This window comes from Parasteatoda tepidariorum, chromosome 7 (assembly GCF_982258835.1).
Source record: "Parasteatoda tepidariorum strain Cologne lab strain chromosome 7, Ptep-v5.0, whole genome shotgun sequence".
NCBI lineage: Eukaryota > Metazoa > Arthropoda > Arachnida > Araneae > Theridiidae > Parasteatoda > Parasteatoda tepidariorum.
Window position 1 is genome coordinate 39,488,638 of NC_141761.1, and position 24,101 is coordinate 39,512,738.

Sequence of the window (24,101 nt, forward strand, 5' to 3'; positions counted from 1 at the left end):
TGTGCAGTCATTTGATTCCTGATTTGAGTATCTTAAATACTAAAATACTAATTGATAAAATTATTATTGAAAAAACTAAAAGAATTATTTGACTAGATATCATGCGATTCTGGGAAAATACTCTACATTATTCAGAAATGGTTGATTTAGAAATAAATAAAACTAAGTTTAAAAAAATTGCATATTCTGTCACCACTAAAAGACTTATAAAGTTATAATTCAGAAACATAGGCATTACAGAGAAAACCATTAAATTTTAAAAGTTTACCTTCAGAAAGATTTATTGAATAGATTATTTGAACAAAATTTTCTTGTATGTTTAATAAATCCTTAAATGATTTTGTTAGAATTATGTTTATACATAAATGTTCCATATATTTTTAGGAGTTGGCCGAGGATGTAAGTTATAAATACTTTATTTCTAAAGATTTTATTATAAAAGAAAGCGTGATGAAAACTAAAAATTAAATTAAATAAATTAATACTAACTTGAATACTTATTTTTCAAAAAGGAAATCCTTAGTTTTTAGCTTTAAAAGTTATGAAATTAAATCTCGAATGCTTAAGCTAATATATTTTAATTATACAGTTGTGTATGGAATATCGACAATATAGGCAATAGTAATCAATCTTATAAGAAGGGTGTTGCCATGGATAGGAAGAGCTTGCGTTTGTCAACTGTTGAGGTAGTCAAGACCTTCTAGGGGCTGTTGCGCAGACAAAAAAAAAGAAGAAGAATGAATATTATAGACATTTTTAAAACAATTTTAATTTTTGTAAGCTCTTATTGTATAATTAAAATTCTATTATTTATTTTACCTTATATTACACACCGTAAATGAAACATCTGAAATTGTCTTAAATATAAGGAGTCTTAAGATATAATACCCAGAATGATAACTATAGAAATTATCTCAGAATCTGAAATGTACATAATCCATTAAACAAGATAAAAAGCAGTAATTTTTACAAATCTTAAACATAGAAATTGAGTTTGACAAGAAGTTTCTTTAAAATTTAGCTAACGGTATGTTAAAAAGCAATGATTTTGAAAAATAAAATTTTAGATAGCTCTAGCCATAGTGTAAGTTATTGTAAAATGCAACTATTTCTGTTTTATTTTTAATATAATTAAAGCTTCAATGTTCTGTTACAGTGGAACGAGGCATTTCAGGTGAGGAATAGTTTGCTTTATTAACTGCATATAAAAAGAATATTTTCTAACTCATTATTTATTCTACGCTTAACATTCTAGATTCTTACAACCGACAAAGAGACTCACTTCTATTTCTCGTTATTAATTCTTATTCATCACTTTTTTTGAACCGATATTATCCTCAAAAGCAAAGAGGTTTCATTGATAAAATACGTAATTAAAATAAATATATGTGAGAGCGTTTTGTTTAAATGTTAATTGAAACAAACTGAACCAATGCCCAGATTTAGAAAATATATAGTTTGCCTGTTTTCTGTCTGTATATGAAACTCATGAACTTCGTAGTATCATAATAAAAATCACAATTATTTCATTTCTGATTTCGGGATAAGAAAAATCTTCATTAAGTTATTAAATTGATCTCAGTTTCATAATAGTAAATTTTGTGTTTTTGTTTTCTTAATAAAAAACTCTTAGTAAAATAATTACATATTTAAAGATGGATCAGGAATTTTAGAATGACGAACTATAACTCATCAACCATAGAAATAAATGAAAGAAACTTTTAAAAAAACTATTAATTCAATTTCTTAAATAATTTTACATTCAAAAACTCTTTGTGACGAGAGGTATAATACAGTGAAAATTTATTTCAATTTTAATAAATTACAAAATCCAACTGACTTTCGGTTAAAATCGTGCCATAGTATCGTAATTCAAGTTTTAAATGCAATTATTTTCGTGATAATATAGCTCAACTTTACCCTTATAAAGGATGCAGAAGTTTTGCATAATATTATAGTTTATCTTAGATTTTTCAAAGTCTCTTGCCTTTATTGCAATATCTGCCGTCATGCTCTGCAATTCATTAATATAAAATCAGAAATTTATTTATTGTTGCAATATTTCAAGAATTATATAAATTTTGAAATGTTTCAAATTATTGGAAATTAGTTTTTCAAACAATTAAAAATATTACATATTTAATAGCTTTTATCATTTAATTATCATATATAACATATATTTTTTCCTCGTTAATTAGTTAAATTGTCAGTAATAAGTATTAAATTCTGTAATAAGTATTAAATTCGGTAATAAGTAATAAATTAGCAAATCAGTTAATTAGTAAAGTTTCTAAAAGTATCTTTACGTATACATTTATAATGAGAACTTAAAAGCGAAACTAATTTGTGATATAGATGTTTTATATACTGATACGCAAAATGTTCGCAATTACCAAAATTTAAAATAGGCGCAAACTCGATAAAAAAAACGATCAAAAATAAAATGATATAATCATTGTAGATATATTTAAAAGGGTCCATCTTCTTTTTCCAAGCCTTGATTTTGAAAATATCAGTTTAAATGAGACTCTACTCAGTAGTGTAGAGGTAAATAGATCCAACATTATCATAATAAAAATTCTAAAATTTTTATTATTTAATGCTATTTGTAGCGACTAATAATAATAAAAAATGTTGCAGCTGTAAACAAAATTTCATAGAGGTACTTTCTATGTCCTTTTATTTAATGATCAAAATTGTTAATTTAGAAGAAATTTTTCTTATTTGCAGGAATTATCAATAATGGTAAGTGGAACTTTGTTGATATATGTCCAAAATAATTTTTAAAAAAAATTATTCAATCGCTTTGAGAAGAAATTTATTTACCGATATTTATTATTTGAAAAATGGATTGAATATTTAAATGAATTATTATTTTTAGATGAATGCATCATTTTAATTTTTATGTCACGTTAGGCTAATGCCTAGTAAGTTAACTATTTTGAGTTTATGAGCCAATTTTCCTTAATTAGTTACATTATTAACGCATTTCCTCGAACATTATTATAACATTAATATGTAGACCTTCCTTAAGTTAACAATATTCTCTAGCTGTGTATAACAATAAAATTCACATTTCAGTCGAGATTAACTCTTGTTTTCAAAACATATAATATTTCTTTTAATAAAAAAATTTAGAAAAAGTCATTAAGTAAGTTTAAGTATCAATGATTTTATTAAATATTTGCACTTATCATATTTAACAAAAGAGAAAAATATGATGTTGTTTCGTCTGTATGTATTATCCTTAATTCTGAAAATGTTTTTATATGAAATGTTATGAAAGTCTTTGTTTATACCCTTTATTCAATAACAAAATTTTTGTATGTACTATCCAGCTGCCGGTGTAGTAAGCGGTAAGAAGATGTTTATTATGTTACACTTATATATCTATAAAAGTTTGAAATGTAAGAAAAAGCTGTCAAACTTTCAATAACCATTATTAAGTACAATGATTTTCATTCAGTGAATTCATTATTAAATTTTCAATCCTGATTGCATCGATTAATATTAATTATGAACAAAATTATACATTTAAGATCAATTCTTAGTATTGCCTATTTCTATAAATAATGACATAAGAAGAAGTTTCAAAGCAGTTTAAGCAAATAATATCATGAAAGAGGCAATGAAATTTAAGATCTTCAATTAAAATGTTTAAGTCTTTGATTATTTGGCCGTTGTTAAAAAAATTTCAGTGACTTTTTTAAATTTTTTCTTCATATTTTGCTGGATTATATACATAGAAATTCAATATCGATTATGCTGAAAATACATTTCCATGTATTTATAAATTCATGACATTCTCTTTGTCAAAAAATATCGTCGCTATTGAACAGATTTCGTTTTAGTGGGATTTAACATAGCTAAACCATACCAAAAGAGTAAGATATTATGCAAGAAAACTTCATAATATTTACTTTCTGATGAATGAGCAGTTAGAAATAAATCAGAAAATCATATAGAATGTACAAGATTTTAAAAATTGCTAGATTTAAAAAAAGGAACCTCAGAAACAGTTTAAAGATCATATAAAAGTTATAATATGAGTATTCCACTCTTCATGGGTTTATTCGGTACAAGCAGAAGGACTTATAAATATATGAACAGCTCAACAATATTTTAAAATAATTTTAAATAAATTCATATTAAAAAGAATTGCCTATATACTTTTTGGGAGTCCTTAATTCAATAGAAATCTGTTTGTGTATATTTAATAATTGACTTAATTATATAGCTAAAAAGTTAAAATTTTCTTTTTCTTTTGAATGAATGTTAATCTGAATATATTTTTGCTGGCTTCAGATGTCACGGCACATGGAAGTAAGTTCATTTTATAATTTTAAGCATTCAAATTACTACTATTTCAAATTATCTATTACGCTAAGTAAACTGTAGATTGCATTTCTTAATTGGATAACCAGTAAGAAACGTCAGGTGTTGGTTAACCAATCAGGTTCGACACATAGACCTGGCCACATGATGATTAGACGCACCCATATGTGATTAGTTTCACGTAACCACTTGTGTGTGTAACCGCTTCTCCACAAAAAAAATTTGTTAAGCAAATTTAAAACAATAGCTAGAAGAAAGTTGTCTTTCACTGTATGCAATGATTTTGTTGTTTTTCATTTCTTTCCTAAAACATAAAAGTTTAACCTTCTCTAAAAACAACATACATGACTTTTGCTACGTGTTATTAGTTGAGGCACGTTCGAGACAGACTTGGCAAGCACAGAACAAAAAATTGAAAAAAAAAACTTCAGCTAATGTTTGATAGTATACAGATCTACGTAGTGAACTTATAACGTAACACGATGCAGCAAATTTATGCAAAAAATATTTTTTTATTTAAATCATATCCGAAAATTATCAAGATATAATTTGATACTAGCGCGTAAACCAAAAGATATAAAAGTATTTTTAATTTTTTCTTCACAAAGTTGTATTTTTTCCAAAGAATAAAAACTTTTACTTCAAAAGAAACTAAATTAAAGAATACAGTGTAAAATCTTACCGCTCAAATCATATATGATCTAACTTTTAAATCATATTATCATATATTATCTGACTCTTTGCTTCTTAAAAATGTCAGATTATAAATTTTTAGCTCTGTTGAGATTTCATATTTTTATGTAAGCACGGTGAAATGTGCTACTTTAAGAAGTTGTTAATATTTCATTAATTTCCTTAAAAGTATAAATTAAAAAAAATATTTTCATCAATTCTCTACTTTTTACATCAACAACGATTTTTGTTACACAAAAAAAATTATATTTTAAATAACTTCTAAAAATCGCTATAAAATTTTAAACAACAAACTAATTTTGCAGAAATGTTCTTACATATTACAAAATTTTAAAAAAACAATATTACATACTAACAAAATTATTTTCCATCTATTCTAAACGAAGAAAATGTGTTTTAAAATTACCTGATGAATACAAATGCAAAACCTAAAAAATTACAAATAAAACTTAATAATATTTTTCATTTAAAAATTGTAAATAACACAGCAATTACTTTCATTCGTAAAAACATATAACAACATTTATTTTAAGATTGAGTTAGTAATTTTATAATAATTATGTGTATTTTTCTAGATCTCTTGGGAATCGTAGGTAATAAAAATGTTGCATTTTTATTTTTTATCTATCTTGTCTTATTTTATTAATTTTTTTTCAAGATGAAACAAAAAGTATTAAAAATCACACAGGGGATAATTATGAATGATATTTCATAATTTTGTCTGTCTTACTGCTTTTTATGTAACTTATACTATAAATCATGGCCTTTTTTGTTGCATAATTTAAACTTCATTTTCTTAAGAAGCTAGTATTCAAATTTAAGTAATTTGTTAATTTCTTTACCTCTACACAATATTCTATTAGAAATGAATTTTTAAGATCTAAAACCTTTGATACCACAAATTTGAAATCGGAATTAAGATTGTTTATTTGCTTACTTTTTAGGAATTCGCAAGGTGTAATTAATCTCTTTTAAAGCTAAATATTTTTCGAAGCAATGAAGAACTAATACGGCAATTTCTTCTCTTTATAGAATCAGAGGTCGGAAATATATTCTATATCTATTTGAATAATTTAACTACCTCACCTAAGTTTCGGGATTATAAATTTTATTGTATGTAACTTATATATTTATTGCATGTAACTAATATATTTATTGTATGTATAATATTTTTTTTTCGGAATCTGAGTTTTTTTTAATTAAAAAGAAACAGTCAGCTTACTTAATGTTTATTTAATGTCATTTAATATTTAATTAAAACCGTACTTTTGTCAGTTGCTAGTGACTAAGCACCAAATATTAAAAAAAACATCTATAGGGTTACTTTCCATTAATGGAAAGCAAGATGAAGTTTCCAAAACAATATAAATTATGTCTCACTAAAACGATGCAAATTTCAGTTTATGATAATATAAATTTCCTTTTATATTACTTTATTAAATGTTTCTGCAAAAGTCTCGTTGTTTGTTCAGAAAAATAATTTTGCGCAGCTATTTTTTCAGCTAATGTGATAAGTATTATAAGGAAGTAAAAAAAAATAAAAATTAAAAAAGAAAACACCTTGCTTTTCAAATTTAATGATATACATTTGCTTTGTTCAGCCTACATTTTTGAAAAACAATTAAATTAGTGTCAGAATTCTTTTTTTAAATACAATAACAAAAAGTGTGAGACTTGATAGGGCACCCATTTTTATTAACTAAAAATTAGATTTTAAATTATTTAGTTAAATATTAAATAATAGATTTTAAAAATTGAAATTGATTTTAGTATGTAATTATTTTAATAACAGGTGGTGCTGTTGATCGTAAGTATAATATTTAAACGAAAAATGCTTATTCTTTTTTTAAATAATTGAAATTAGATTTTAAATTGTTTTATAGTTACTTTTATAATTAAGAAAGAATGTCTTTTGTTAGAATTTAGACATTTTAAAATCGAAATTCTAAAATTTAACTGTGAATACAATAGCACTTTAAACTTAGCTTTAAATTATATATATATTACTATTTATTGATAACTTATTACCATTTCAAAGAAGACTGAGTTTAAGAAAGCATATTAAGTTTGATTGCGTGGAACAGTTAGTTATAAGTAAATGAATTGGTAAGATAGAGCTAATGAAGCACAATTGCAATTGCTAGTAGATCCACATTTGACTCAGCATCTAAAAAAAATACGTATTCAACCACTTCAACCATGTTAGATAAGCACCCTTAGCTGACGTACCAGAATTCGTTCTTTTTTGATAATGATCAATTACATCTTTTGAATTTACTTTCTTCGACTAAGTTGAAATCTTGATAGTTAATCCTTTGTTTATTAAATTTTTTTGATCCTAAAAAATTGGACGCAACTCTTTACACAATATATTATTAATTAATTTCAACAAGAATTTTAACCAAAACATAAGTGGGATACATCTACATGAAACGCAAATGGTAGTATATCTTGTAAAATAATTCACATGACATTAATTACTGACTAAAATAACATATTTTAGATGTTGGACATGCTGGTAAGGCTTTTTAATTTTATATTTGAATGTTAGACATGTTGCTTATTTTTTTACCAAAGGAATAATAAAGTTTCACTTTACATTCATCCCTTACACAACAAATTATTTCTAAAAGAGAAATCGCATAAAATGAGTAACGCTTCAAATATTTATTCTAATGAAGCAAAGAAAAAAAGAAAAAAATTAATTAAGAAAAAAAGGATTTAAAAAATATCTTTCGAATATAAATAAAAATTTCTACTTGTACTATACTGTAAAAAAAATTCCTGTTCATATTACGGTAAAACTTAGTAGAACATAGGTGGTGATAATTTAAACAGTTAAATATATTTAAACCGGAACATCTTGCGGAACAAAAGTCTGATAAACGGAAATTTTTACAGTAGTTATTACCGTAAAATCATTGAATCAATACATACTACTGTAAGAATTACTACATAATATGTAACGGTAAGAATGGGACCGAAGTGTCAGTACATTGTAAAGTAAATTTATTGATACGTAATTTACAGTGCACTTGCAAAACCTACAGAAAAGAAAACTCAACGAATAAAGTCTTTCTTAGGAAAATTTTATTTGAAACAAATACTAAACTTCGTTGTTCCTTTTTTATATACAAACGTGCTTCTTTTAAAATTAAATGTTGCAACATATTTTTTTTTACAAACATATTTTTGTTCCCTTTCATTTCACAAACATATATTTAATTTATTATGTTATTTTAGCTCAAGGCTTAGTTGACAGTAAGTAATATTTCCGTCTTTAATGTTTCCATTCCAGAATTTAACATTTATTCGCATTAGTCAATGCTTCAATATATGAAAAAAGATTTAAAAATCAGTAGATAAATTAATGTCATTGTATCCATAACATATTGTTTGTGTATTGAAAAAATTAAAATATCATTATTTAATTGAAAATAACATTTACAATTAAAAATTTTATTAGACTAGACAAGTTCTTTTTATTTTATAAAAATAATTGAGACTTAATTAATATTAAACTTTGAACGATGTAGAAAAACTGCTAAAAGCCGTTTATGTTTCAGATAACTTTTTCATTAAATACGAAAAATTATATTTTGTTTTAATCATTCAAATTTTTGTACAAAATTTGTAAAATATTAAAATTTTTTATGAAAGTTAACTATAACTACTTATTTTCTTTTGATTTCAAGTTCCGCCCATAAGCTCTAATTAATTTTTCTAAGATAAATTAAGCATTAAAACATACCTCATTAAAAATTGCAGTCAAAAATAAAGTTTTCAATTTTTAAATAAGCATTTGTGCAGTGTATGGTGCATTATTAATGTTCTTGTATATTTTCTTGCAAATATCAGATGTGGATCATGGACGTAAGTATTAACTCCTTAATTAAATATTTGATTTCATGATATCGCAATACAATGAGGCAGAAGAGAAAATAATTCTCGCATGTTAAAAAGAAAAGAAAAATATTATAATTTCTTTTTAATTTAATTAAAATTTCCTTAACTGCACTGGGGCAAATTTTGTTCTCCTTCTTGCGTGAGATATTTCAACGGAATTCATGTCGCTACTTTTAAATCTACCATCATTTATCCTATGCAAGTTACACGTTGCTGTTTCTTTGTTTTCTTTGTATGCTTTTGAACTAGCCATTACAGTTAAGCAGATTGGGAAAATTACGAGAGTCTTGTTGTTTTAAACTCTCCCAATTTAATACATTGTAATTCACATAGCTTGTAAAACATTCCTTAAATCGATTATATTTTGTTTTTCAATTGTTTTTCCAAACTCATTTAAAGAAAATTACTATATACCCGTTATTTATTTATAATCTGTATCCTTGATTAATAATGTTATTCCAGTGCTTTTTGTAAATTTTCTTTTGAAAACAATGTTGAACTAAATGAAAGTATAAATACACCATTTAAAATATCCCCAAAATCAATATTTATTGTTAAATTTTACTTTTTCTAGTTGGAAATGGAATACAAGGTAATAAAATTAAGAAAATTTGGATACATTCTTTTTAGAATTTAAACATTTTCTACGAATTGATGCTGTAAAATTTATCAACTGCTCAGTTGGCTTAGAAGGCGGAGAAAGGACAATTTGATTGGACTGCTTTCTTTCTACCTATTCCACTGGAGAGGTCACGTGAAGAGTTTTAATTATATTTTATTGACCAATACTGTCGGGCAAATGACAAAGCCGAAAAAAGATCATTACAGTCCATAAAAATGCAATTTTAAATTTAAATATCACCTAGACGTGGTGTAAGGCGAGGAACTGAGTTGAACTGCACTTTCTCCAATCTTGATTATTTGCCTTTTGACTTCCTACAGTCTTCTCGGATGAAATAGCCAGAAATCTCAGGGAGCATTTTTGAAGTTGGGGCACGGGAGCAATTGCATTGATTACTTCTTTTCAATCTTAATCCAGACATTCGCTTAATGTACAATAGTTTGTAGTAATTATTGCAATAGTTGTAATATGTAAATTACACGAACAAGATATTTTCTCTATTCAATGTTAAGTTATACTAAAGAAATTTATAAATTTAGAATTATTATTTGTTTTGATTAAACACAAATATTGAATAAATATTTTATTATTTATAACAGGGAATCAAATGATTTATATATTGTTATTTAGAATTTACACTTAGTTTACCCCAATATATTTACATTGCATAATTACGCGAAAAATATTTCGTCATAAACCAATTTACATATTTTCAATAATTCAAACATTTCTGCTATTATCATTGTCTTCGATGCAAATCTCATGGCTAAAAGGTAGAACTGTACTTTTTTGTTTCGTGCTTCTTTTTCAAATTTATTGCTGGAAACTGCTGTAAAGCTTAGCAATTATTAAAGTGACTTAGAAATTTTAAATCTGAGAATAGTTTAATTCTTCGTTACATAATATCATATTTACATTAATATAAATTTAAGAAAATGCAGTAACTGGTTTACAAAAGCACATATTTTAAATTTTCTACTCAACAGTCGCGTTAAGTAGAAGTGCATTAGTTATTATTTGATTATTTAAAAACGGTAGATACAATAACAGATACATTTAATTTATTTTTGTTGTTTTTTAATAATATAATAGTTTTAAAACTATGTCATTGTTTGCACATACAAATTTAACAAGTGTAAAATTGAAAATAATTATTTTCAGCTGTTGCTTGCGGAGGTAATTATTTAAGCATTTCATTTATTTTTTAATTATTTTTCATTATAGCTTTAAGAAATGTTTTTTTTTTAATTCTCTATTTACAAATATTATTCAATTAAGTTTATTAAAAAGCTACAAAAAACGCTACAATTTTTGGATTTAAGAGGAGAAATAACTAACTAAAAGAAAAAATTACAAAAGTACGATTGAAAATTTAATAAGCTTCCGTTTATTAATAAGAACCCGTTCATTAATAAGATTCACATGACAGTGCACTTTTTTGTTAAAAAAGTCCATCGTTTTTAGTAAATTAAACTACATTAAAATTTTAATGTAGGCATATTAAAATGCTATCATTATTTTTTATAATTGAATTTTGATTAAATATTTTTATTTGTTTACTGTTGTTAAATAAAAAAATCGCTTGCATCCAATTTCAATATCATTCGAAACTTTTCTCCGTAGACTTTGACATCTTAATTAAAATGATTATTTTAAAAATACTTGTGAGATTGTTTATTTTAAACCTGCTAGAATTAATTTTTTGTTATTCCCGTATATTTCTTATGATATGTTAAAATAATAGAATAATTAAGAAATGAAAGTTCCAGTAGTATTAAAAATATCTGCAACATACGAGGTTTCCGTTTCGAAGCTAATGATAATTTTTACATACTTTCTATTTTTCTTATAATAATTTATCTACTATAATAAAAAAAATACTGAAGAATTTTTAAATTTTTCATATTTCAAAATCTTGCCAAATCATTTTATTGAAATACTAAAAACAACTGTCTTAATAATCTTCTGTGACATTTCGTAAAGTATCTTGATAATAAAACTATTAATAAGGGATTGGAAAACATAATTATTGATTACCTAGAATTGTCAATTATGGGTAAACAATAACCTATTGTTGTAACTAACTATATAAAAAAACTGCGAATGTTAAACAAGAATTGATAAGAACAAATTGAAAAGATAACAGGTTTTATCTACATTTCAAAAACTAACTTTTGTAGCAATATTTCTTTTCAATGCAGTATATTTAAAAAAAAACAGCTCAGATAAAATAAGTACTCTTAGAAAAATATATTATCTATGATACTTGAATTCAAAATATTGTGAGCTATAAATTTTACATTCAGCTTTCTCATCTATAGAAGAATTGGAAGACTTTTCCGAATTCCGATAATTCAAAAACGTTGTAGGGGAAAAAAATGAAAAGTCTAAAAACTCAGAACCAAAACTAAATAAAAGAAAGTAACCTAATATAATTAGCAAAGATTGTTTAGTTTTTAATTTTTTAACTCAATTTATTTATCTTTTAATACTAACATATCTTCCTTGATTTTTAATACTATTGCTATAAATACTGATAGTAGATATTTTGTCAGGAGGATTATGAGGCCTTAACCTTCCTTTTCAACTGGCTCATAATGAGTTAAAAAGACTCTCATTTAATCAAGAATGCTGTTAATTTGTTTCAGTTGCTAGAAATGATAAAAGAATTTTTAAATCATTTATCTTTTCATTTTACCTTTCTTCCCAGTTGGAAAAATTGCTGATGGTAAGTTTCTAAATTAAATTTTACATTAATCACTAGGGTTAAAGTAATATATTAATCTCGTGAAATAAAGCTTGCTTAAGCACCCGATTTTTATACATAATTTATAAGCTTATTTAAACTTATTTAATACATAATTTATAATTTTATTTTATTAAACCCAATTTTTATACATAAACTTATAGCAGAAAATCAGATATGATATTATTTATTTAATTATAATATGTTATGTATTAAATTAATCATCTAAATGGTTCAATCATGGTTAATCACCTAATGGATTATCAGCTAATGGAATGTACCTTTATTTGAAGAGTCTGAACAGTATCTGCAATTTTTAATTAATAAATACACTTTTTCCTAAGACTATTTCATGCATAAGTGAAATTTTTGATAAAAATAATTGTATTGATACAATAAATTTAAAACGAAAATCTTTACACATATTTTTTTCAGAGGTTGCTTCAGCAGGTAAATAGTTTGGATTATTTAATGTAAAATTTTTCACTCATATTGAATCTTATTTTCAATGTGATACGTTTTAAAACATACCACTTCATGTCTTATGTTTCAAATTAGATCATATTACATTATAAAATACATGGCAAATTTTTTTCCAGTCCAAACTGGTAATTATATTTTACATTATTATATATAAATGAATGTAGAAATTCTTAATAATGCATTATACTTACACAAAACATCAATTTACTTGTTATTTTGAACTTACAATCACGTTTTTGATATATTTTTATATCAGGTGGTGAGTATATCTCTGACGTTTAGTGTAAAAGAGTTTTCTTATTATAGTTCCTGAAATTGCTGTACTGATTTAAAATATATATATACGTAATAAAAATGTTGTTTACACTTTTACCTTTTTAGATCTCCTTGGAGGAGGTATGTTATTTTATGTGTTAGAGATGCTTCAATTTAACCGCTTATATTAGGGCATTTGTGCAGTGCATCTTAATTTTAAACTAATAATTCTCTTTTATATTTTTTACAGCTGCCGATGTAGTTGGTAGTAAGTATTTTCTATTAGTTTCAGCCTTTTCCTATTTAACTCTCAAATTTTGTAGATTTTGATTTCGTTTAATATACAATTCGAAACTATAATTAATAATAAACTCTTTTTAAGTAGGAAAACCATTTCAATTGGAAGAAAAATAAAAGAAATCAGTAAAATTATGTTATTTATCGAATGCTAACCGTGGCAAAATAGTAACTATTAAAATTTCACCTCTTCGCAGAATCTTAAACATTTGCTTAATCTATAAATTGTCGTTAGTTTTGTCAGGTATATATTATAAATGCATCAGAGGATAAAAGAGAATATAGCAATTATTAAATTCCATCCTGCGACATGTTATTTTCAGAAGTTTGAACCTATACATAAAATTCTCTCAAGAAAAAAAAAGCTTTTTATGAAATTTGACTCTAAATAAAATGTTAAGACCATAGCAAAATTAAACATCAGTCACATAATCCACAAAATTCCGCTAAATTTACCATACTGCTGGTAAATGATAGTTTTAGTAAAAACAACCCTAATTACGATTGCAAAAACCAGATTATACGATATTTTACTATTTGGCCATTTTTCCATTTGCATAGTAACAGTTACAACTATCCCGAAACTAAAATCAACAAAACTTACTTATTTCAAACATTTGAAAAACATTTACTTAATTATAGTTATTTAAAGCACATATTAAGTAAAAAAAACTCACAGGCAACTTTAACCAAAATAATAGTTTTTTGCCATGCAGTAAGATGTGATATTAACATAAATGAATTTCACCATATTTTTTAAATTTTTTCACATGAAATCAAATTTGTTGTTAGTGTTAGCAAATTCATTCACGTAGCACTTTTTCAGAAATTACTGAGCTATTCGGTGTTCCCTTAGAGCCCGAAACACTGTATAGATTTCCATACTTTGGTAGTTTCGATCATACTTTTAGTGCAAAAGAAATTTCTTAATAGCTCTAAATTTTATGTCGATAGATCTTCTTTAAGAGCAACATCCCGTTAAATTGCAAATAGGTATATAAGTATTTACCTTTTAGAGTTTCTCTAGACAGTATATATTCTGAAAATTAGAAATCATAGCATTTTTGGGAGTTTTTTCATTTTTTTTAATTAATATTAAAGGTATTTTAATGTTTTGGTTTTAATTTATGACACCGTAATTTATTGTGTAGTTTATTGTAATTACATTTTTAAAACTATCTTTGTGGATAAATTTGACACAACCACACATTGGAATACTGACAAACAAAAATTCCTAAGATAGAAAAATTCCTAAGAATTTAAATAAAACACGCGAACTATATAAAAATGATAGTAATACGTGAAGTGATATTATTGAATATATAAGGATATATTATTTAAGTGGATATTATGATGTATGAAAGTAAAATCCTTACTTTTTGAAAATTTCGCCTCCGTTTAGAAACGTAAAATTAAATTCAGAAAAATAAATCGTTTCTAATTCCATACATTATATAACTTGTATAGAACAATTTTTGACATTTCATATGCAAAAACTATAATCTAAATGTTATGAAATTACATAAAATATAAATTTTACAGCGGCAGTAACAAGTGGTAAGTGAAGTTATAAGTTTATAGTTTGAAATTTGTTTTATTCCAATACTTGGTGTGTAAATTTAAAACAGAATTTTGGTACTAAAAATACTTTACTTTCAGTATATATTTAATTATTAAATCACTTATATCTGCAAGATGTATTTTAAGAATAATACTTGTTTTTTTAACATTTTTCATGTTAAGTTTGAACTAAAAAATAATAATAAATAAAATAAATAAACAAATAAGCAAATTGAAATGCAAAGAATATCACTCTTAAATAATTCAAAAATTCACTCCTATATATTTTATCAATTTAAATCTGAATACTTTAAACAATTTTGTTTCGTAAAAAATTCTACATTTTTACATTTAAGCAGGTTTACTTTTTAATAAAAGCATGAAACATCAAAAAGAATAATTTTTTGTACATCAATCAAGAAAAAAGTATGCATACACGTGTATTTAAAGTTTTTCGAAGATGCCGGTCGACTGTATCGTTGTTAGGGAGCTGACCTTGAGATCTAGCACTCGAATCCCTGATAAGACATTGATGTTCTTTTCTCCTTCACATAACTATTTGTCCTTCTTGATGTGGGAGCAACATGGGCCCACCAAATGTGGTGACCCTGAGAGAGAGAGCTCAACAAATCTATCCTTCTTGTACTCGAATGATGAAATTCAAAATCCGGGTGGTCTTTGGAATAAAAAAACAAGTTTTTTTGAATGTTGACAATGATGTTATGGCAGGAAATTAAAAAAAAAAAAATTCTCCTCCATATTAAGTTTTTTTTTTTTTTTTTAAATTAAAATGTACTTTTTTTCTCTCTTTCAGTTGCAAGTACACTCGGCGGTAAGTATAAAAAAACTGAAATTTGGTATTTTACAATCTAAATAAAATTTGAAAAGTAATGAAAACAATGGGAAATTGAATATAAGTGATTAACGGTTTTGTTACAAATCTAGTTCAACCAACTCTATTTCAACAACATTTTTTGTTAATGTTTAGCTGGGAATAGTTTGATTTGTTGAATAAAAATACAACCTTATTATTTGAGACAAAAAAAATATTCAAAATCTTAATATTTTATGCCCATACAATTATCGAAAATTTTAAAAACGAATTCTCTTAAACTAAATGCAAAAATTGTGATATCAAAATACTGTACAAAGTAAAAAACACCTTCAAGGCAGTATCCGTACACTGAGAAAAAAACTGGTAAGTAATCCATGCTGTAAACGACATTTCTTCTAGAAAAACTTAGTTTGGGAAATAAAGCCTAAATATAAGGTAAATAAATTATCCGTTTGGAGTTTTTCCGTTCACTTAGTAACAATTCACATTAAATTCTTGTTTTTATACATATAATGCTTGTAAACACACGTTTGATAAAAATATAAGCCTGTAAAGTAAATATAACAAAATAAATGGCTTTCATGACATGCTCTAAGATATCATGATAAAATTATAGAGCTTTACCATATTTATCAAATTTTATCACATATTAAAAAGCCATATTTTCTTATTGATTTTGCAAAAATCAATACTACAGTACGTCCGTAAAATTATTGAAATTTTGGTATATCCATAGAGTTAGAAGAACTGTAAATTTTAACTGAAAAATACTGTAAGTTTTAACCATAATTTTTTTCTGAGTACGAATTCCATTTTCATCATAAAAGTTAATACCATGGATTTCACAGTAGTATTTATCTAATCACATTGATTGAGGGATTTTAAAGAGATTATTACCATAAAAATTATAGTACATCAGTTTTTTGGTTCCCTAAAACTTTACATAAAAAATACTGGCACCTTCAGTGCCCGTAGATTTTACTACAGTTTGATACGGAGTTAAAATACAATACCAAGATACAATTTTTTTTTCATCTTAAACAGTGAAGAAATGAGTTTGGAATTTCGGTCAGGGCATTTGATTTGATCAGAAATAATTAAAATAAATAAATTAATATAAAATTATCTGACTTAAATTTACAAATATGTATAATTATCAGTTAACCTTTACTCTGCTCAAAAGAAGAGTAATCTTGTAAAATATTTACTATATAGTTAATTTTACAACGCACTTAATGTAATAATATTATTATTCAACTTATAATTAACATTATACTGAAATTGTAATGTTAATCACGTAATAACTTTATATTTTAGTGCGTCATATTTTATGAATTTTAAAAATTTTTAAAAAATTAAAATCTTAAGAATTAATTTAAAATAAAATAAACTACAAAAAAATAGTAAATTTCCATTTTTTAGAGAAAAATTGAATTATCTTCCATCTAATTGATTAAATATATATTTTTTTATCATTTTCAATTTCTTATTACAGATGTTGTTGGAGGCGGTAAGTAATTACTAAATGGAATTGCAAATACTGGCATTCTCTTTCAATTAATTATTTAGAAACTCGAGAAATTACAACTACTCATAAGAAAAGTCGTAATGAAAATGTTATTCAATGAAAGAGAAGATTTCTAAAAAACCTTGAGCAAGAATTTCCTCAACGATTATTGTTTTATATACAATTTTAAAATAAATTTGTAAAAAGACCAAATAGAATAGCTCTTCCTAATTTTGACATTTCAACCTTTCAGTCAATTTTATTTACATTTTTAATGCAATATTTGAAATTTTAGCAAAACAAAGACATTCTAAAAAATTTTTGACATCAGCTCTGAGAATTAAATCAAAACCCAAATTATTCAACACGCGTTGTTATATTTGATTTCTAATTTCAGATTCTGAAATTCTTAGCTCCGAAATCATTAAAACATTTTAATTTATCTAAAATGTAATTCTAATGTTTTTCTTCAAATGTAAAAATTTTCAGAAAATTTAACACCTAAACCTTTCATTTGATTTTGATGAAATTAGTATATCTTAGATAAAAAATTTGAAAAACAAATTTAAAGTTTCCAGTGCATAATATTATTCTTAAGGAAAACTGGTTAAATAAATTAAAACTAAACAAAATCTATTTCAGAAAATCAATATATTACATTTATACTTATATTTCGATTTTAGATATGATTTTGATTGAATACACTAGTGTATCTAGCAAATGTCAATTCTGAAAAAGTTGCATGAAAACTGATTTTTCATAATTCAAAAATGAGAAGAAAAAAAATAATTTTATTTGACCATTAACCAAAAAATTAATAATTAACTATTTTTTTCACATTTTACAGCTGTCGGAGGAGTTGCTTGTAAGTAGTTTTAATTTTAAAGTATTTATCAAGCTTAGGAAGTTAAAAACTATAGTAATAAACTAGAAAATTTAACTTTTTCAACTTTTTTAATCGTAAAATAAATGACTATATAAGGAACGAGTTTGTTTTCTAAAGACTGTTAATTTCATGAATTGTGTACTTTTGACTTAATAACCATTGAATATAATTACTTCAATTTTTGTAACAAAAAAATAATATTTTTCCATTAATTCGCAATACAGAAATTTAATTTAGATCATTTTCAATTCTAGCTGTTATAAGCCAAGGTAAGTTTCAAGGATGATGTTGAGCATAACTTTATAACAAAGAACTGTATCTGTACTAAGCAACTCAGCCAACAGTTTTCAATATTTCCAACTGGAAGGAAATTTTAATGTTTTTTTACGTTTACAACAAGACAGAAATGTTGTTAAGAATTTGCATTCGAAATCTTACTTGAAATATTTACTTTTCACCGTTTTAACAAATTTACCTATTAATCCCGATCGTTTCGTTCTAAAAACACACGTTGTGAGGAAATATTGTATTGGGCGAATGTTCATGCGCACGTACAGTTTTCGTGAATGACTCTGAAGCAAGTTTCACCCTAAAACAAGTGAGTAACGCTATGATTGATGAGTAACATAAATAAAAAAATTTTCGAAACTGCTCTTAAAGAAAAATAACTTTTTTTTCCGAACTGAATGATATTCTTATTATATCAATATTCTTTTAAATATAATCTTGCAGTGCAGTGACATATATACAAGATGAGAATAAAGAAAGACATAATGATTTGTAATATAACACTTTTAATGCCTTAAATAAAGAGTTCTGTATGTAGCTGTCACATAGGAAAGAAAGAAGAAACGAGAGAAGAGGTGTGTTACTATGATAAGAAAAAGAGCAAAAAAAAGAAAGAAGTTCCTGTGTTGTATTTTTTATAAGAATTCAATATAGCCAATTCCAGCAAGGTTATTATTATATCTATACTAGTTAAAAATGGTTAAATAGCAGAAACTTGTGAATTCTCCGTAAAAAGTAACATACTTTAAAAATTGCTCCATAATATGTGAAAAATAATTTTTAAACTAAAATCTTTCCGAGTAACTGTATTATGCAATTTACTGTCACTCTGCAATTAAAAATTAGATTTTAATCAAATGAAATATTATTTTTAATATTTATTTTACTTCAAAATCATACGTTGAGTAACGAAAATTAGTTAGGAAAAGAACAAATTTTATTAATGCGCAAACATTTTGGATTACATTGTAAAAACTGTTTCAATAACATTGAAATACAAAATACTCAAAATTTCATAAATAAATTGAATATAAAGAGTATTTAAAATATTAAGTACTCACGTTGCATAAAATATGAATAAAATTACTAAAATTCCTGATGACATTTATATATTTTTAATATTTTCTAAAATATTTTTATATTTTTAGTATTTCTGATAAAATTTATATATAGTATTTATAAGTCTTATGAAAAATAATATAATACTTTGAACCCATGTAAATCATATAAGAAGTAAATTAAAGAGTAAATTAAGAAGTAAAAGGCCATTTGAAGTTTGAAGGAAATATGCAAACTTTAGCAACATTCCAACTGGCATTACTTGAAATATTTGAGTTTAGATTGCTCATTAAAGTTGAGATCTCCGAGGAATCTTAATGAAATATTCAAGATAAATTAATATTTATTGTTAAAATGTATTTCAAATCTATACTTTTTTTAAATCATGAACGTTAATGAAAATTTATTACTACTTGTATGAATATTTTTTCTAGTAATAATTACATTCATGCGTTCTTTAAAATTTCAGCTGTTGGTATAATTGCGGACTTGTAAGCACGATATATGGTAAATAAATTTTCGCTTTAAGTATTTTATTCAAATATTATAAATTTTAGTACTTTTTAGTTTGTCTACTAATTTTTGTTTTGTTTAATTAATTAATTAATTTTACTTTTGGTATTTTTTGAGGGAGGTGAGAGTGGGGGGGGGGCATTTTAGAACTACTTCCGCATGTGAAAATGCACCACTCAAAACATAAACGAGAACTTTAATCTACTTTTCCCTTGTGCCCGGCTAACCAAGAAATACCAAAATTATTTTTATTAGGAATGTGAGAAGGATAAATTGCAGAAGTATGAAATAATGTTAACCAATAATTCCAATAACCAATGATGTTCACAATGTAATAAATTACTATTTTCAAGCAAAAAATATTGCAAATTTAAATGTTCAATAAATAATTTTTCATATTAATCTACATCATTTATTAGAGACCAATAAATTAATATTTGATGATAGAAATAGAAAGGTTTAAACAACGAGAAAACACATGTACCAAAATTGGAATTCACGACTACTTGTTACATGCTGAAATTGCAAGTTTTGAATTATAAATAAATGAAAATAATTGAAAATAATTGCTGTAGTAAACATAACACTTTACACTTATTATGAAATTGACTCTAATTGATTTATATTAACAATAAATTACATATCCATAGAGGCAAAAATTGCAACGTCTCACTTGCCTTTTTAATATTTTGAATAATTCCTTAAATCTCATGAGGCAAATGTGAAAAAAACTCATATGTGTCGTATAAAAATATTGTTGTTTTTTCTCACTTAAAAAAAACCGTAATATTTAAATTTAAAAATTAGTTTTAACATAAATAAATCTTCAAATTCATACAGAAAAAAATATAAATTTATGAAAATAAATAAGTGATTTAATTTTAATTGAAGAAACAGAGTTACATAAAAAAAGTTTTTAAATTACAAAAAAAATCAAAAAATCACTATAATAAACTGAAGAATTTCAAGCATAAAACTGATAAATCTTTATAACTCAATATTTCCATTTAACCACAATTAACACACATTTTATTAAATAATTATTATCACATAAGAGTACGGGTTTCTGTTGCTTGAAAACAGCTTTGTCCTAAAACCTAGCATACTTTATAGCAATTTTCTTTTAAACATCTTAATTTTCTTTAGTGACATGGTATAAATAATTGTAGATTAAAACTTGACAAGAAAAAAATATTTGGTTCTTCCTTGATAATTATGAATTTTAATTGGGCCAATAATGTGTGATGAAATATTTGTAGTTATGTTTGATAAAGTTGTTTGGTCAGAAGAAATTTTTTTTTCAGATTCGAGAGCTTGCTCAAGACATTCCACCACGGCGAGAAGTATTCTAATAAAAATTGGAATTAATGTAAAACATCAACAACAATAATAAATACATATGTGTTCCTTATTACAGTGTGTTGCTCTTATTCATTTTATTTAACGCTTTGAATTCTTACCTCATATTAAATTTGATTCCATGGCTCATTTGTTTAAAAATAATTTTAAAAAAACGAAATCTTGTAGCCTAAGAGTTTTATATTTTCGTATTCTTTAAGCGAGTAAAACTATTTTAAGAATAATTGGAGCTGCTCATATCAGTCCTAAGTCATTCTTTAGCAAGTCATTCTTCAAAAGATAAGCAAAATATGGTTATTGACAAGCAAAATATGGTGTTAAGTTTTTTTGAATAAGGGAGTTTTTCAAAATAAAGAACCCCGAAGAGATTTTAAACATGAATAATTCGTGATAAGTTGAATAAAATACCAAGAAATATATGGAAAACGTTTTTGTTTTACAATTTTGAATTTGTTGGATAAACAATTAACTTTCTACAATTAAAATAACTATACTTTAAATTTAACCAAAGATGGCTGAAGTTTACCTTTGCAAATTAGACATGCTGCACTCTTTTTTCCCAATGTCCACACTTACATCGTCATTTAAGTATCGAACCATTGCCTTATTTGTCATTCGGTTATCAAAAGAACAGATGTGATTACCACCCTTTCAGGGGACACCATATTTGGAGGGCTAACGTTAAGACTTGCAGCAAGAAGGATTTATAGTACAACGGGAATATGTTAAGAAAATTCACTCTTCTGGCTGGGATTCGAATTCGGGACCTTTTTGACTAGAGGTCAGCTCTCTGACTAACATACAGCGCAGTCAGTATAATGAGCAAGAAAAAGAAGCTATCACCCTTAATAACTTTCGTTCTTATGATAGGACTTTCTCATAATACGTGTCAATCTTATATGCTAAATATGTAGCGCTAACTATTAATTAAGTTATGAAATTGGACACAAAAACTTACTTTCTCTTAATATATATTTTATAATGATTTATACGAATACGTGGTTAATAATTTTAAGCATCTTAAAAGTTTTAAACATCTTACATATTGTCTTAATCTGTTAAGTTGTAAATATTATTTCTCAGCTTTAGCACAATTGAAAAAAAAATTAATATAAGGAAAATGCTCGATATGCCTTATTTTGTTGAATAGCAAATACTAAAAATATAAAATTGTAAAAAGATTCCAAAACCATGCTATTTTTAGAATCATCATCTCGAAAAAATTGTTTTTTTTTCTAACTTCTGGAATTTCTTTAATGCTAAAGTAAAATATATTAAAAGATTTTTAGATAGCAAATTATGTAATTAATATATTTAACAAATAATTTTAATGAACATTTTTCAGGAATTATAAATAGTCATTTTATTTCACCTAAAAAAATAATAATGTCAATGCCTCTTTTATGCTCAATTGTAACGTTACAATGATTTAATTAACCTCAGAAAAGAAATCTGTTTGGATGCAACATTTAATTTCTTAAAATAGTTAGAAACTATTAAACTTATTAAAAGTATTAGAAATTAAACTTATACTTTCAATTTGTCAAGAGCTGCAGGAAAAGTAGTGATATGCCCATTTACCATTATACTTACTGTTCATAAAGTTTAAACATGTAACTTGAGTTGTTTAAGCAAAAAAATACAATAAAATAAATTGTAAAATATGAATTCTATTGAAATATGTCTTTAAGTATAAACTAAAACACATCTAGTATAGATTTTGGATCGATAAATTAAAAATATATTTTCCAAAAGCTTTGAGTAGGGCGGAGACGTTAACTTGTTTGAAATAATTCACTCGTAACTACTTAACTTTGCTTCCAGAAGACAGGAATCATTTCATTGTTTCATTCGACGTTTGTAATTTTACTTGAGAATGGAATTGCTTAACTTCTCAAAAAATGTATTTCAGATCAGCAGCCAAGAAATTAAATAAATGAAAGAAAATAAATTAATTAATAAATAAATGAAAATTGAAGAAAGTTTGCTAAATTATATAGTATTATTTTTCTTTAATGTAAGAGCCATAACAGAAGGAAAAATCCAGCTCAAAGTCGCCCTGTCTGGCCGGAACTAATTGAGAAAGCCTTGGGCTGCACTAGGCTGTAGTGCTGAAGAAGAAGAGGAAGAACCATAACTGTTATTTTATCTAAAACTGATTTTAATATCACATTGAATATTTCTATTTAATGTACTGTGTCATGAAAGGAATAATCCCCAGAAAGTAAAGCGGAAAGACAAAAATTTCATTATTTTCAAAAAATAAGAAAATGTAAGGAAAATTTGAAGTGTTCTAAGCGCTCAAAAACTGGTGTCGGGAGTTATTCAAGTCTAGTCACCCTGAGAATGGTAACGTATGAAGTAAATGTTGAGCGTGCTTAGAAGACTAAAGGGCTCATTTTGACTCAAGGAACACTGCAGAGAAGTCCCTTTTCAAGAATACGGTTGATTCTATTGTTGCATATCTTCGGAATAAATTTCATCTCATTAATGCCTACATTCTAACCACTGCCAACATTCCAACCACATCAGTTCATCTTGATAGACAGGAATCTTGTTTTGTTCACATGAATGCCGATTCTCTTGTTAACGATATTCAATCTTTATGCCCTCCTATATTAGTTCTCACGCCATCGTTCCGTGGAAAGCGCAAAAGTATTTTTACCCGGTTTGCCTTTCAAGGTTATTGCGAGTTTTCTAGTTTTGTTTTTCTTTTCATTTAATTTTTTATTTCACACTTAGTGTACTGTGGTTTTT

General features: G+C 25.3%; 1 protein-coding gene across 4 annotated transcripts in view; it reads left to right on the forward strand.

Annotated features, from left to right (window-relative positions):
- LOC107449533 (uncharacterized) overlaps positions 1 to 21,397 on the forward strand; it is a 29,323-nt gene extending 7,926 nt beyond the window's left edge. Inside the window, exons 7-30 of one of the 4 annotated variants that reach the window (XM_087167706.1) lie at positions 385 to 399; positions 1,157 to 1,174; positions 2,731 to 2,745; positions 3,339 to 3,356; positions 4,306 to 4,323; positions 5,604 to 5,621; positions 6,821 to 6,835; positions 7,532 to 7,546; positions 8,272 to 8,289; positions 8,887 to 8,901; positions 9,509 to 9,526; positions 10,718 to 10,732; positions 12,267 to 12,284; positions 12,738 to 12,752; positions 12,902 to 12,912; positions 13,166 to 13,181; positions 13,291 to 13,308; positions 14,880 to 14,894; positions 15,712 to 15,729; positions 17,228 to 17,242; positions 18,087 to 18,104; positions 18,380 to 18,394; positions 19,942 to 19,979; positions 21,290 to 21,397. In XM_087167706.1, coding sequence (XP_087023832.1) covers positions 385 to 399; positions 1,157 to 1,174; positions 2,731 to 2,745; positions 3,339 to 3,356; positions 4,306 to 4,323; positions 5,604 to 5,621; positions 6,821 to 6,835; positions 7,532 to 7,546; positions 8,272 to 8,289; positions 8,887 to 8,901; positions 9,509 to 9,526; positions 10,718 to 10,732; positions 12,267 to 12,284; positions 12,738 to 12,752; positions 12,902 to 12,912; positions 13,166 to 13,181; positions 13,291 to 13,308; positions 14,880 to 14,894; positions 15,712 to 15,729; positions 17,228 to 17,242; positions 18,087 to 18,104; positions 18,380 to 18,394; positions 19,942 to 19,967 — 383 coding nt within the window. In that variant the 3' untranslated portion in view covers positions 19,968 to 19,979; positions 21,290 to 21,397. Of the gene's footprint in view, positions 1 to 384; positions 400 to 1,156; positions 1,175 to 2,730; positions 2,746 to 3,338; positions 3,357 to 4,305; positions 4,324 to 5,603; positions 5,622 to 6,820; positions 6,836 to 7,531; positions 7,547 to 8,271; positions 8,290 to 8,886; positions 8,902 to 9,508; positions 9,527 to 10,717; positions 10,733 to 12,266; positions 12,285 to 12,737; positions 12,755 to 12,901; positions 12,913 to 13,165; positions 13,182 to 13,290; positions 13,309 to 14,879; positions 14,895 to 15,711; positions 15,730 to 17,227; positions 17,243 to 18,086; positions 18,105 to 18,379; positions 18,395 to 19,941; positions 19,980 to 21,289 lie in introns of all 4 variants that reach the window. The other 3 variants (XM_087167707.1, XM_071183560.2, XM_071183562.2) reach the window with 3 other exon arrangements.
- Positions 21,398 to 24,101: the final 2,704 nt, after the last annotated feature.